The sequence below is a fragment of the Sylvia atricapilla genome, chromosome 12 (genome assembly GCF_009819655.1).
Source record: "Sylvia atricapilla isolate bSylAtr1 chromosome 12, bSylAtr1.pri, whole genome shotgun sequence".
NCBI classification, from domain to species: Eukaryota; Metazoa; Chordata; class Aves; order Passeriformes; family Sylviidae; genus Sylvia; species Sylvia atricapilla.
Window position 1 is genome coordinate 398,383 of NC_089151.1, and position 13,215 is coordinate 411,597.

General features: G+C 51.8%; 1 protein-coding gene across 1 annotated transcript in view; it reads right to left on the reverse strand.

The window, feature by feature from the left end:
- The window catches only part of ZFHX3 (zinc finger homeobox 3), a 122,691-nt gene that overhangs the window by 70,450 nt on the left and 39,026 nt on the right, over positions 1-13,215 (reverse strand). The window contains exons 2-3 of the mRNA XM_066327370.1: positions 7,535-10,272; positions 5,088-5,584 (exon numbers count right to left, since the gene is read on the reverse strand). Of these exons, the coding sequence (XP_066183467.1) occupies positions 5,088-5,584; positions 7,535-10,226 (3,189 nt within the window). The 5' untranslated portion in view covers positions 10,227-10,272. The remainder of the gene's footprint in view (positions 1-5,087; positions 5,585-7,534; positions 10,273-13,215) is intronic.

Consider the following 13,215-nt stretch of genomic DNA (forward strand, 5'->3'; position numbering starts at 1 on the left):
GGCACCAATCCAAATGCAGCAGTATTTATTAAACCAGCAATTTCCTTAGCACTGAAATATATAAAATTCACAGGTTCTCCTGAACTCCTGTGTCAAGCCATCTCCAAAGTCAATGGTCTCTACCCAAGTCATTCCAACCATTCCTGCAACTTTCTCTGGTGTCTTCTAAGGTTTTTTTTTAAGCCTTCCTAAAACAACCTGAATTGAACACAGTATTGAACCATCAGACAAAGTGAGGATTTACACAGTTCACATATTATCCCCTTGCCCTTCTGCATCCCACTGATCATTGAGGCAATGCCTTCAAAAAGACTGGCAAATATCCCACATCCTGCTTGCAGGAAAAACAACTTTAACCCCTCTTTTTTGTTGTTTTCTTCTTCTTTTTTTTTTTTTTTTTTTTTACATGTAGGGAAGCAGGAAGCCTAGCTCCCATCCCTCCACCCCTCTAACACTGTGACACTAAATTCCATCAGTCATTTCCTGTGAAATCACTTCATGTTTTAAAGCTCTTCTGCAATTGTCACAGCTTTACAGCCGAGTGGTCCACTCTTTTTACCTTATAGCCGATTTTTAAATTTGCCTTTAACTCCATTTTTGGATCACTTACAAACACAGAAAGCCCCTGTATCTTTCCCATCCTTTTTCTCCATCCTGGAAGGTTAGTTTTTATTTTACCTTCCCTTTCTCATCCTTCACCTCCCTACCCCTGCCCAGTCCTTCTGGTTTGTCCTGGAGAATGTCACCGAAGCCCCTGGGAAGCCCCTGTCCCTGCGGGCCAGCCCAGCCCTGCTGGCTCCTTCAAACACCTGAGTGCTGCAAGAACCTCACTTCCACAAGGCTGCTCTTCCCCTTCCATATGCCTCCTAGGACTTTTCTATTACAGTTTCTTTCAATTTGCTGACTTAATGCCTTGCAGTTTCTGTCCCACATTACTGCCAGGAGCCTCTGCCCCTCCTGTGGGGCTCCTGCAGAACCCTTCAGAGCACAGTCCTGCTAAGTCAGTGACTTTTTCCTTCATGGCTCCTCCACGTGAGACCACCCTTCAGGATTTATCCTCCGTACAGAGGTACCTTTCAATTCTGCTCCTAAACACACGAGAAGAATTCTCTCCTCCTTCCCCTCCCTGTAACACAGGCCTTCTTCTCTTTCCCTACCTCCACATGCAATACTTTCCTATTGGATCACACTGGACTTTCCGTGGACTTTGGCCAGGTTCCCCCTGCTCTGTTTTCTCAGTGGTTGTGACATTTAACACAAGCACCTAGGTGCTTTTTGGTCACTCCTCTGTGACCTGCACACATCACACCCCTTCACCTCACCCAACAGCAGCTCACCCATTTTCACATCATTTTAACTTCAAAGTTAGCTACAATTACAGAAGGTACTCTTATCCCTGGTTCTATTATGGAAGGACATTGAATTTTAATACATTATCACCATTCTGTAACTACATCTCATACAATATTCCAGGCATCCTCAGGGATTAAAACTTTTCTGGGATTTTCCAGGTTTCTTTGAGAACCCCGTGACCAGCAAAGGAGACACAAGCTCCTGTGGGAGAGGCATGATGGGGCAGCACTGCTCCAGGGTGGAACTGAGGCCTTCTGCTGGGTGTCCTTCCCTTCCCACAGGTCAGCTCTCTTCTGTCCCAGCCAGCACAGATCCAGAGATCCATCACCACTATTAAAGAGTCATTCTCCTGCACGCTCTGCATCTCTAGCTAACAAAGAGCCTCTATGCATGGCACCATGTAACCCAAACCCTCTCCTTCAGACTCTCTCGTCCCTAAAAAAGTGAACTCAGCACTTGGAAACACTGAAAAGGAAGACACTGAATGAACTCATTGAAGGCACTTGCTGGCAGTCTGGCCAGCAGTGTGTTTCTTCAGTAGTTCTTTGTTTAAACTTCTTCTGAGCTGCACATTCTGAACTAGAGATTGTCCGGAAGCTGTAGGAAATGTCCAAACCTGGCTCCTTCTCAAGCAGATTAATTCCTTCTGGAAACTCCACCTGTGCAGCAGACTGGGAACTCGTGCCCAATCTCCTCCAGATGTGTGGAGCTGCTGCTGTGCCTGGTGCCAAGCTCTGTGGCCACAGGGAGACCAGCCAGGGCTGCTGCTCCTGGAGCTGCACTTGTCTCTGCCTCTGCTCAGAGCCACGCTGTCACCCAGCCCAGCCACGTCCCATGATGGGAGAAGGGTCCTCAAAGCCACCATCCACCTCAACATCCATCTCAGAAATGCAATGCCGTGCACTGACCACGGTGCTCCTGCTCTCCAGGGAGTTCTTCAGGACATGAGCCCCCTCAGCCACCCAAGGTGGTCAGCAGCCACAGGAGAGGCATAGGCACCACGCTCCCCCAGCAAGTGCCACATAAACAACAGGATTTGCACTTTACTCACACAATTTTAGGGGAACAGGAATTGGGAGTACACAGCAATAAAAGGTTACCAGACCCTTCCAGTCTTTTGCCATTCCTCTCCCCTAACCCCTGACAGGGAGGAGGCCTGAGAGAAGCTATTGCGAGGTGCAGGATGAAGATGGCAGCAGAAGACCAGACCTTCTCCCCTGGCACTGGGAGTGTTGCAGGAGAAGACTAAAAGGTTCACCCGACTGCAGACTGCCAGCGTCTCCAGATCACATTTTCTGGCAGCAAGTAACACTGACAGAAGTGGCACTTGGGCAATGCAAGCAGCCAATAACATGTGATTTAGGAAAAAAATGGCAAAAGCAGCAGAATAAGGAGGATTGTGTGTGATAAGCCCAGTGTGTGCTCTCACCCAGCAGCATCTGGAGAGGATTTTCTCCAGCAGGCAGGGAAGAACTCGATTACATCCAGTTAACTGTGCTCTAAACTGATTATGCATGTGCCAGGCTAATGGATTACATTAGCAAGAGGAAAAATAACATCCAATCAATCTCAATTTACTGCAGACCACACCAAGGCCTGAGAGAAGAGAAACCATTCTGTGAACTCCCCCCAGTTATCAGCAGAGACATGGTGTTACAGCTGCCCAGGGACTGGAGTGCCCTGCTGCATGCCCCGACCCTCGCCTCCTCCAGACTTCCCCACTAACCCAGTCCCTGACTCCAGCTATGCCACAGCAACACACCCTCAATCCAATCAATCCACCACCCTCTGCTCGCAGCTTTCTCCAACCAGGAGAAGGCCAATACATGGGGCATTCCAAAGGAATCCATTGCTCTGAAACAGAGCTGTTTCACTGCTGCTGTGTCAGAGGCACCGCAGGGCTGCAGCAGCACTGAGACTGCCCAGGCCTCTCACAAACCTGAAAACTGACAATTCCTCTTTGCCTGCCCAAGGAAAACATCCTAGGAATCTTTATTACAAGAACCTATGGCTGTATCCCAATGCTGGTGGGATTTTTCTTCCCCTTTCTCCTTTTTTCCCCCCTTTTCTTTCCCCTCAGCAAGAGAATTCCAGTGCCCTCAATTGTTTTTCCCCACTGGAACCCACTGTAGATGAAGGGCTTGGATCAAGAAAACTTTAAACTTTTGCAATGTATACTCAAAAGAACAATATTTTGTGTAAAAAGTCGTAATATGGCTTTCAAACAACTCTCTTGTACCCCAAACTGACCTCCACAGAGGAGATTCTGTTCCATCAGCTGGGTTCTTGAAGTCTCACGGGGACTCTCCTGCCCCCAGGTTCCAAGACCTAACCCTCTCAGGTCTCCTGCACACCAGAGAGCAGAGGTCTATGTGCAGACCAGACCATTTCCAGAGCCAGATTCTGCTGGATGAGGCTGGACCAAGATGGAACAATCACTGTCACAGCCATTCTGGCCTCAACACTGAGCTCAGAGAAACACAACGCTGCTCTGGGCAGCTCCCCACCTGCCCCAGGCAGGTCCAACAACCACAGCTCAAGGCAAACCTTTTATGGTGCTCCTGGTTATCACCTTCCTCCCTGAATTTGCTGGAACCGTTATTTCCTAGGAAAAATCCAGGAGTTTTGAAAATGTGTCTACACTGTGATGTGGGTGGGTACTATTGAGCTCAATGTCAGGTTCTTAAATCCCCGTTACATAAAGAAAAGTTTTCAAAAGAATAATTGACAAGTGCAAGGTACACTCTGTGTGTATATAAAGAAACCTCAGCATATTTGGGGGAAAGCAGGAAGAAAAGGATGACGACAGAAAGAATATAAAAAAAGCTGTGAGGAATGAGCAGACAATGAGCAGGAGAACACGTGTGAATGGAGGGGATGCGGCTGCTGAGATTTATGGCAATTCGTACCTGATTGTTCATACTAAAGCTATTATGGGATGATTAGAGAAAAAGGTGAAGCTTTAAGTCCAGTGAAAATCAATAGAAACGTCTGGAGCAATTCTGCTGCACGAGTGAAAGGACTATTTACTGTATCCGGAGCTCCTCTTGGGTTACAGCCCACAGGGTTTGGGCCAGCAAGGGGAGGGGACGAGACGAATGAGGCAGGAAAAAGAAGATGGTTATAATGATTATAAAGACAGAGTGGGGGTAGGAGAAGAAGCAAAGACACCAAGATGGGAGTGACAGCCCAAACACCGCTGTGGATGACAACACACAATGCCTCCAAGGCGCAGGGCCACGCTCACAGCTCCTCTTCCAGCCTCCTCCCTTGCCCAGGAGTGCTTTGCTTACAGATCCCAGCACAAATGCACACAGAGCACAACTGCACTGCAGCCACGGCCCCTCTGCCTGCCCAGGGCCAGGAGCAGCACAAAGACCACACTGAAAGCCTTCAAGTGACACAAAGTGACAATCTCATATGGGAAAGGGCCAACAACCACAGGCAAATGTCACCTTGCACAACTTTTCTAACAGCAATTGCTCAATTTCTCTGCAGAGTACCACAGTTGCAGTGCCATAACACACAAGCCCCCTCTAAAGCACTGTGGCATGAACATCTACTGGACAACCACAGTCAGTAACAGAACACAGGTTGAAGAACTGCACCATGCAGTGAGACTGAGTGCCAATGGAGAGCTCCCAGCAGCTCATCTCCAAAGGTCACAATCCACTGTGGCTCAACACAGACTTTCCTTGGAAAACAAAAGGAGATGAAGCAAAGCCAGCCCTTACCTTATAGAGCTTCAGGCTGGCCTCGTGCCGTGAGTTCACGGTGTGAAGACGTAGCTTCTCCAGACTGTTGGTGTAGTAGTCACACGCGTTGCACTTCAGATGGACTGGGTTCCCAATGGCCACACACTTGAGCCTCCACTCGTTGGCTTTGCCCCCCTCCTTGATATGTGCCACCAGCTGGTATTTCTGCACGTGCTTGTCCGTCTTGCAGTGGAGCTGGAAGTTGGCCTTGAGCTGTGTGTTGTAGCGGCACAGCTTGCACTGGTACGAGTCCCCCATCACCGCCTTCCACTCGTCCTCGGGGAGGCTTCGCTCCACGTTCATGTGCAGCCCCAGCATGTCCAAATTATCTGTGGTGAACTTGTTGCACACAGCGCACTGGAAGAGCTTCAGCGACGGGTCGTTTGTTTGCGTGAAACTTTCACCCAGGTTCATGAGCTCCTCAGACACCAGCTGTCCACCACCCAGCCGCATGTCCAGAGGGATCTCGCCACCCACTGCACAAGAAAAAAGGGGAAGAGGAGGTCAGAAAGGCTGAATTCTTGCCAGAAGATAAACGCGGAGCAGAACATAAGCTGCTCCCAAGTGCCACCTGTGTACCCACAAACACACAGTGAGGCCACAGGCAGCTGGTGTCTCCCTTTGCCCACTCCTCTGTGTCGCTGGTCTGCACCAGAGCTGAAGAAAAAAGTTATTGCAGCCAGCACAGGAGGCTGGGAATGGTCTGCTATCACCCTTGCTACCCTCTTGCTGAAGGATCATCCAGCCCTCTGCCCAACAAAGGTGGCAAGAAAATCCCACAGACTTTGAGATGAAGGATTCCACAGCACCACACTGGAAGTTTCTGTGGCTATTTCAAGAATGGCATTAACGTTGCATTCTGTTTTTTCTTGCCTCCCCGGGGAAGCAAATGCTACCTCCTGCAGTAGCGAAGCACAGTCCCTACCACACATAAAACAAAGGTCAACAGTCACGAGCCCAGGTGATGGCCACATCACAGGGAGGTCACCACACTGCTATCACAAGTTGGCAACAGCGCAGAACACGGAATGGACAGAAACAACCTGAGAAGCAACACTCCTGCACTGTTATATCTCATCTCCTGTCCAAGAGTTCAAAATAGTGAAGAACCTTCTAAAAAACACTTTTGACAAGGTAAAGACAACAACTACTAAAGAGGGTGTGAGAGCATGTCAGGGAGAGCCAGGAGGACCCTGTGTTTCTCAAACCAGAGCTCAACTCTGCTCACTCACAGCTACTGAGTACAACAGGCTCCTACTCATACCAGAGCACCTGAGAGATGCTGACAGAGAAAATCTGAACAAGCACAGAGACAAACCAGGAGCCCTGTGCCACTCTGCTCTCCTTTTCTGTTTTTAAGACATTCATGATCTTTCTACAGCTTTTTGCTGTTTTACCTTGATTTGATGTCACAGCTCAGTTTAACAATTCTATGAAAGGAACCAGGTCAACAATTCCTCCGTTAATCAAAAAGAGATGTTATTTCCTTAACTTTTCATTTCCTATGTTGCAACTTATTTGCTGAGAAGCAAATGCTCTTTAAGGCACTCTCTCCTGAACTCACCATGCAGGAAAAACCCAAAAGCAGACTCTTCTGAATTATTAATGTTCTGCTCAGTTTTGGACCAAAGTGTAAGGATGAGAAAGATCTGCTTCCCTTCTTGCATAGCTCATGGTGTGCACATCCGAGTCAAAAGGGCCAACCTGGTGTCAAGTGCTTATTAACACAGGCAGGGCCTCCCTCTGCAACCCTCAGTGTGAGATTGGCAACCAACAAGCGCACAGTTCACAAACTGCTCTCTGGACAGCTCTTGGACATCCAAGGCCCTGTCATTTACTTAAGGAGCTTCAGTTAAAACATTCCAAACTTATTACAGCTGCCCCATGCCTTTGGATGGGGAGGGGTTCTGAGCTTCAAAAGCCTCCAATCCCATCTGTCACTGGCAGCAGAGGAACCCCATCCCTTCTACCCCTCTCAAACACGCTTACCTTGTCTTCTCAAGGCAACACAGCCTGGAACAAACCAACCCCAAACAAACACACCTGCCTTTGGGAGTGCCAGCAGGTGACTGCACCTCCTCTCAGAGCTATCCGCATAACTATTCCCACTCCTCACCAAACCCAGGAGGAGTTCTCAGGAAACACTGTAGTTAGGATGCTTTCCACAATGAGGAAGAACATTCAGCGCCACAGCACCCGTAACTCATGTCTGCTTTTCCATTAACTCCCTGTGAAAACTCTTGGAAAACATACTAGAAAAGCCACAAGATGAAGAAAAAACTGCTCAGGGTGAACACAGATGAAAAATCTGCACTGTGCAGCCTCCATCCTCGACCACCACGCAAAGGCAGCTCACGGGACCACAGCGCCAGATGCCTTTGCTGGCTCTCTCACATTGAACATGGTGGAAATCCCTTCAGCCTCACCTAGAGATGGAGCCATCGTTGCCATGGGGTTGGTGGGATCGAGCTGGAACCCCCCCATCATGAACTGTGCATCTGAGGAAGTGCTGTCCATCTTCAGGTTGGGCAGGTTCATGTTCTGCGCCAGGTAATACTGGTAGAGCTCGGCCTCGGCGGGGGACGGCAGGCTGCCGAGGCCCAGGTGCCGGTTGTGTTGGATTTGGGACATGTTCTGCTGAAGCAGCATCATGTTGTGCATGTGCTTCTCACTGGTCATGTGGATCCGAAGGTTCCTAGCTACGTTGGTCTCGTAGTCGCACACCTCGCAGCGCCACGTGGGTTTGGTTTTTGGTTTGGTGGGGGAAGGAGCCCCGCAGGTGCTGCCGATGTTGGCGGCGGCGGCTGCCGCGGCTGCAGCTGCCGCCGCCGCCGCCCCCGCGGTGTGGCTGAAGACTTGCTCTCCCCCTCCGTTCTGCAGGTTCTGCATGTTGTTGAGATGCTTGTCGGACTGCATATGAATACTGAGGTTGCCTTTGGTAGTTGTGGAGTAGTTACAGACCTCGCAGCGGAAGGGCTTGTAACCACAGGTGTAGCTCTCGCCCCGCGCCAGCCGCGGGTGCGGCTGCCCGCTCTTGCAGTAGACGCAGGAGCCGCCCGGCTCGGGATGTTTCTCCTTCATGTGCGCCTCAAGCGTCTGCTGGTACTTGTAGTGCCAATTGCACTTGGGACACTTGAGTGTCTTACATGAGTTGCGAGAATGCATCATAGTCATGTGGCCACCCAGCGACCGCGAGGAGCCCAGGACCGTGTCGCACTTTGGGCACTCCACGCCGCTCCCCGAGGGGCACTCCCCACCCCCAAGTTCACAGAGGGGGCCAGCATGCTGGTGATGGGAGATGTAGCTCCCGTCCTCGCCCTCTGCACTCTCATTTGGTTCTGGTGCTGTGGCATTGTCTTTATTGGCACTTTCATCGATGAAGTCCAGCCTCCTGCTGCCCTCGGCCACACTGGCTCCGCCGCCCTCATTGTTAAAGCTTAAGTGATTCCTCCTGTTTGCACCATCAAAGACAAAGGAAGAAGCAGAATTAGAACTAGTAGAAGCCGTGCCCCGTGACAGGGTCTGGAGCACGTTAGGCATTAAGGGAGAGTTAGAAATGCTTTGGTTTGAGAGAGCAAGGTCCTTTTTGTTGCTGCCACTGCCTGCCACAGCCCCACCATCCTCCTGGGGCCGGTCCTCCAGCTCATCCTCCAACTCGTTTGGAAATAGTCCTTTGCAACCCTCATCATCCTCATCTTCTTCCTCTTCCTCCTCTTCCTCTTCCTCCTCCTCCTCTTCCACATCCTCCTCCTCCTCCTCTTCCACCTCCTCGGCTGGCTCCACCTTTTCCGAGAGGCTGTCCTGGTCGTCCCCCTCTTGTTTCTCCCCCCCTGCCACCCCAGGGTCCTTCCCCTCCGAGGATTTGGTGGGACTGGAAGCCAGCGGGCCTAGGGGGACTGAGGTAATGGGAGTCTTCAGAGCTGAGCTGGTCAGCCCACCCAGGTTGAGGAGTGCACTGGGGGCCAGGACACCCGCTGCCGGCGGCGGCTCAGCTCCGCTGGCCGCCCCGGCCTGGAGGGCCTGCTCACCTTCCATGCAAATGCCACTGAATTTACCATAAAAACTGTGTCCAGGGCCTATGAGGTTAGCTGCGGAAACGAGAGGGTGCTGAAAGGTTTTGTTTTTTGGTTCCAGAAAGCTGACAAGGGGTTCCTTGTCTTTGCCTATCCCTTGGATGATAGCGGAGATGTTCTTATTGCTAAGAATTTTCCGCTCCTCCTCACTCAGAGTCATTCGGTGGTCGTGCACGGCATGGGTCACGAACGAGCGGACATACCCAAAGGAGAGCTTGCACAAGAAACACATCAGGATGGGCTTCCTCTTCCCATAGAGCACAAAGCCATCGAATTTGGACAGGTCCACATTGTTGGGAACATCTTTGGATACGCAGGAGCTTTTGGCAGAACCGTCGCTGTTCAGGTAATCCTTGTTGCTTTTGTGTCGGACATCGAAGACGCGGAAGCTGTGCAGGACGGGGCTGATGCCCGCCAGGGCTGAGGTATTCGGGAAGGCCTGGTCTGAGCCCTCAAACCACTTCCCGAAGGATGAGGCTATGTGGAAAGTGTTGATGATCTGTGGGTAGACGGGAGCGGCAGCAGAGGGCTCTCCCTGCTTGGGCAGAGAGTTCGGGAGCAGCGAGGGGAGAGTCCCGCTGCCGCCGGCGGCCCCGCTCTGCACCAGCTGGCTGAGGCTCTCCACGATGTAGGCAGAGCCGTCGGGCTGGTAGACGATCTCGCCGGCCAGGTTCTCCACGTCGCTCTCCTCCTCGCCGTCCTCGCTGCTGTCGCTCCCGCTCTCCCCCCGCAGCGGCGGGGGCGGGCGGGCGCCGGCACAGCGGTGCTCCATGTAGCTCTGCAGGCCGGCGAAGGAGGCCGAGCACTGCCCGCAGCTCACCTCCTTGCCCGCGGGCTCGGGAGCCGCCGCGCTGCTCTCGGGGACGCGCTCGGGGAAGGGCACCCTCAGGCTGTCCAGGGGGCTGCAGCTCTCCGCCGCGGGCTGCTCCATGCTGCCGGCCGGGTCGGGGAGGTGGGCGCTGTTGAGATCAGTCCATTGCTGGTGCTGAGGAATGCCGCACCCATTGTCCTTCCCAGGGATGACGGGCGAGTCACAGCCTTCCATGGCAGGGCCGGCACGGAGCGCTCATTGCACCCGCTACGGCTCCGACCTGCGGGTGGGAGAGAAGGAGAGAGGCGGGTGAGTCAGGGTGCCCCCGCGAAGACCCCAGCACCACAAGGGCCCCTGCTTCTCAGGACCAAAGCGGCGTGCCAAGACGGGCTCCAGGACAGGCAGCCCGGCCTTGGGAAAGGGACTCCTGGGAATGAGCAATGGAAACACGTTGGTGGCAGCAACACGAGACAAACTGAAGGGGCCTGGAAGGTGGCAAACACCGCCTCAACATCTTTCCTAAAGGGAGCCAGCAGGAAGACTGCAGGACCTGCACTGTTACCCCCAAGGCCTGGGGTCTTCAGTAAACAAAACATCATGGGAAAGCTTGTCACAGACACGAGGTACGACAACAAAACAGTTCTGTGGCTTTACAACTTGGTGAAACTCGTATCCTCTGGCTCCCCCTAAGGCAGATGCTGTTTTTCTGGGTGTTGCCCTTCTGCTAATGGCTTGGGAAGCCCTGGCCCAGCGCTACCACACAGGCACCCCGTGTGTCCCAGAGCAACTCACAGCGATTCTGGAGTGACAGTGCTCAGTATGCACAGGAGACAGAACTGCTCTGCTCTGGACAGAGTTTAAACAGAGAGATGTCAGGAGAGGAACCAAACAGGAAATTCCAGATCTGACAAGAGTGCATCCTGGGGACTGGAAAGCGGTCAGCCCACCATGCTCCAGGAACCTCCCAGAGCTCCTGCAAGGCACAGCCTCCGCACACGGATTGCTTCCTCTCACCCCTGGGGACAAACAGTGGGTGCAGGTCCTGGAAGAGGAGCACACCCTTCCCACTGACATCCCACCAAATCATCTGGAGGATTGGAGGATTCCCACCAGCTGCCAGGCAGTCAGTGGGCCCGGGCACATCCAGGGCTCCCTGTCATCGTGACTTTTTGCTGCATCCAGCCAACGACTCAAATACTGCAACCCTAACGGAGCCCTCTTCAGCTCATACAAAAAGGGTAAAGAGAACTGGAAACCTGCCAGAGAAGGCATGACCAGTTGCAAAGCCAGTGATGTGCCACAGCAACACTGTATGAACTACCTGAGTTAGTTCAAACAAAAGAAAACTGAGTGACAATCAGCCTTTTCCTTCTGGTTTCACTATCTCCTAGTTTATTTTTCTTTACTACACAAAGCCATCCACACTTCCCCTGTTTTCTCTAATGTGTTTGTATTTTCTCTTTACATTTGACTTCTGGTGAAGCTCAAAGAAAAATCATTTACAGCTACCACTGAAGGCAAAGTATTACTCTCAAAGCCCATGTGCAAAGATGTCTGCAGAAGGACACGCAGGTGCAACAGGGAGACACCACCCAACGTGATCACACACAACAGTACCCCACAGCACCTCCAGCTTCACCTTCCCTGGATTCTATGCCATATGCCTGTACAGTTGCACTGGGAATGAACAGGGATTTATTCTGCAGTAACAGTAATGTGGTGCACTGAGCAAAACAAGAAGGAAAAGCAGAATCCCACTGCCAGGAGGCTCTGGGTCCTTAGTCAGCCAGTTTTGTTTCCCTAGCCTAAAATATGCTCCAGCCACGTAATGGCTCCTACTGCACCAGCTCCTTTCCCTGGATCACTGATCCCATACCCTTCTGTGTTGAGGCTGCACATTCACCTTCCCACAACATGCCTACTCTTTCCCTTCTCACTGCTACTTCTGCAGTGGCAACTGCAATCCAAATTAAACCAAAACAGATTCATACGGGGGAAATGAGGAAAAAGAAACTCCATAAGCCTCGTACTTTTGCCAAGTGAAGTTTTGGGAATATCTATATGGACTTCAAAGCACGACATGGAATGACAACACCCTACCAAATCCTTTTAGATGTGGAGCGCTGTGCGGGCCAGCACGGCCAGCTCCTGGGACACACAGCCAGGTGAGACACAGCCAGGGTCACAGCAGTCCTGCCATCAAGGGCTCCTGACTGGCAGGAGATGCCTGAGTGACAGCCAGGCCGGAAGGGCTAGCAGGGCTGGAGGGGCGGGAGGGTTAACAGCCTGATTGGAAAATCAATGTAATAAATGCTTGGTAAGTTACAGGAACATGCGGGAAGAGGAGGCCACGATTGATAAAGGACTGCAGCTTTGATGCTGCACTGGGGACTTGTTTATTGACAGGAAAGCCAATCTCTCTCCCGGCCTGGCCCGGCCAGGCAGACCCGCACGCTCCAATTAATTGGTGGGCTTTTCTGCCTTGGCTTGCTTTAACAGCTCTCTCCCACTCACTCCAAGTTAACCAGCTCAAGATGTGCTATGCCAAAGGAATCTTCTCTCCTCTCCCTTTCCTCAAGATAGATGAGCCCTTACAGGGCATGGGAAAAATCCAGAGCCAAAATGGCCAGCCCAGGTCCCAGACACAGGCTGAGCCCCTGCACAAGCCCAAGCTCCTCTGATGGTCCAGTCACCACCAGACTGTTCCTGAAGGGAGCATGAGACATGAAAGTATTTGTTTCTATTCACACAGAAGCTGCAGGAATCATCTCTTTAAACTGAAAACAGCAATTTCCTTGCAAAAGCAAACTAGGTTCTAAGCAGGAGCACAATGCAGTTATTAGCCCACTATCGGGCCCTATGTCTTCCACCACACTGGGCTGCTGCTAGGCCACCTGTGTGAGGACAGACACAGTGTGTGAGAGCTCAGACGGACAGACAGTGGTGTGCTCCACACCTCCCATTCGCTCCCCCTGCCGCCCTCTCCGCTGTTTATCAGCCAGTCAATAAGAAAAGGTAGTTCTTACTTAAGGAGGCAGAAGTCAACTCGTCAGGTCGATCAGCACTCTGTCTGTAAACATGGTTTCCCGTAAAATCAATGAACTCCAGTTACAGAGAGAACAGCCTGAGTGCCAGAGACTCTGCGCTCTCACACTGCCCCAGTGGCAAAGAAGGGCTCTCCTGGTCCCTTCTGCAGCCTCACATCCCACCACTGCCGTGCCCA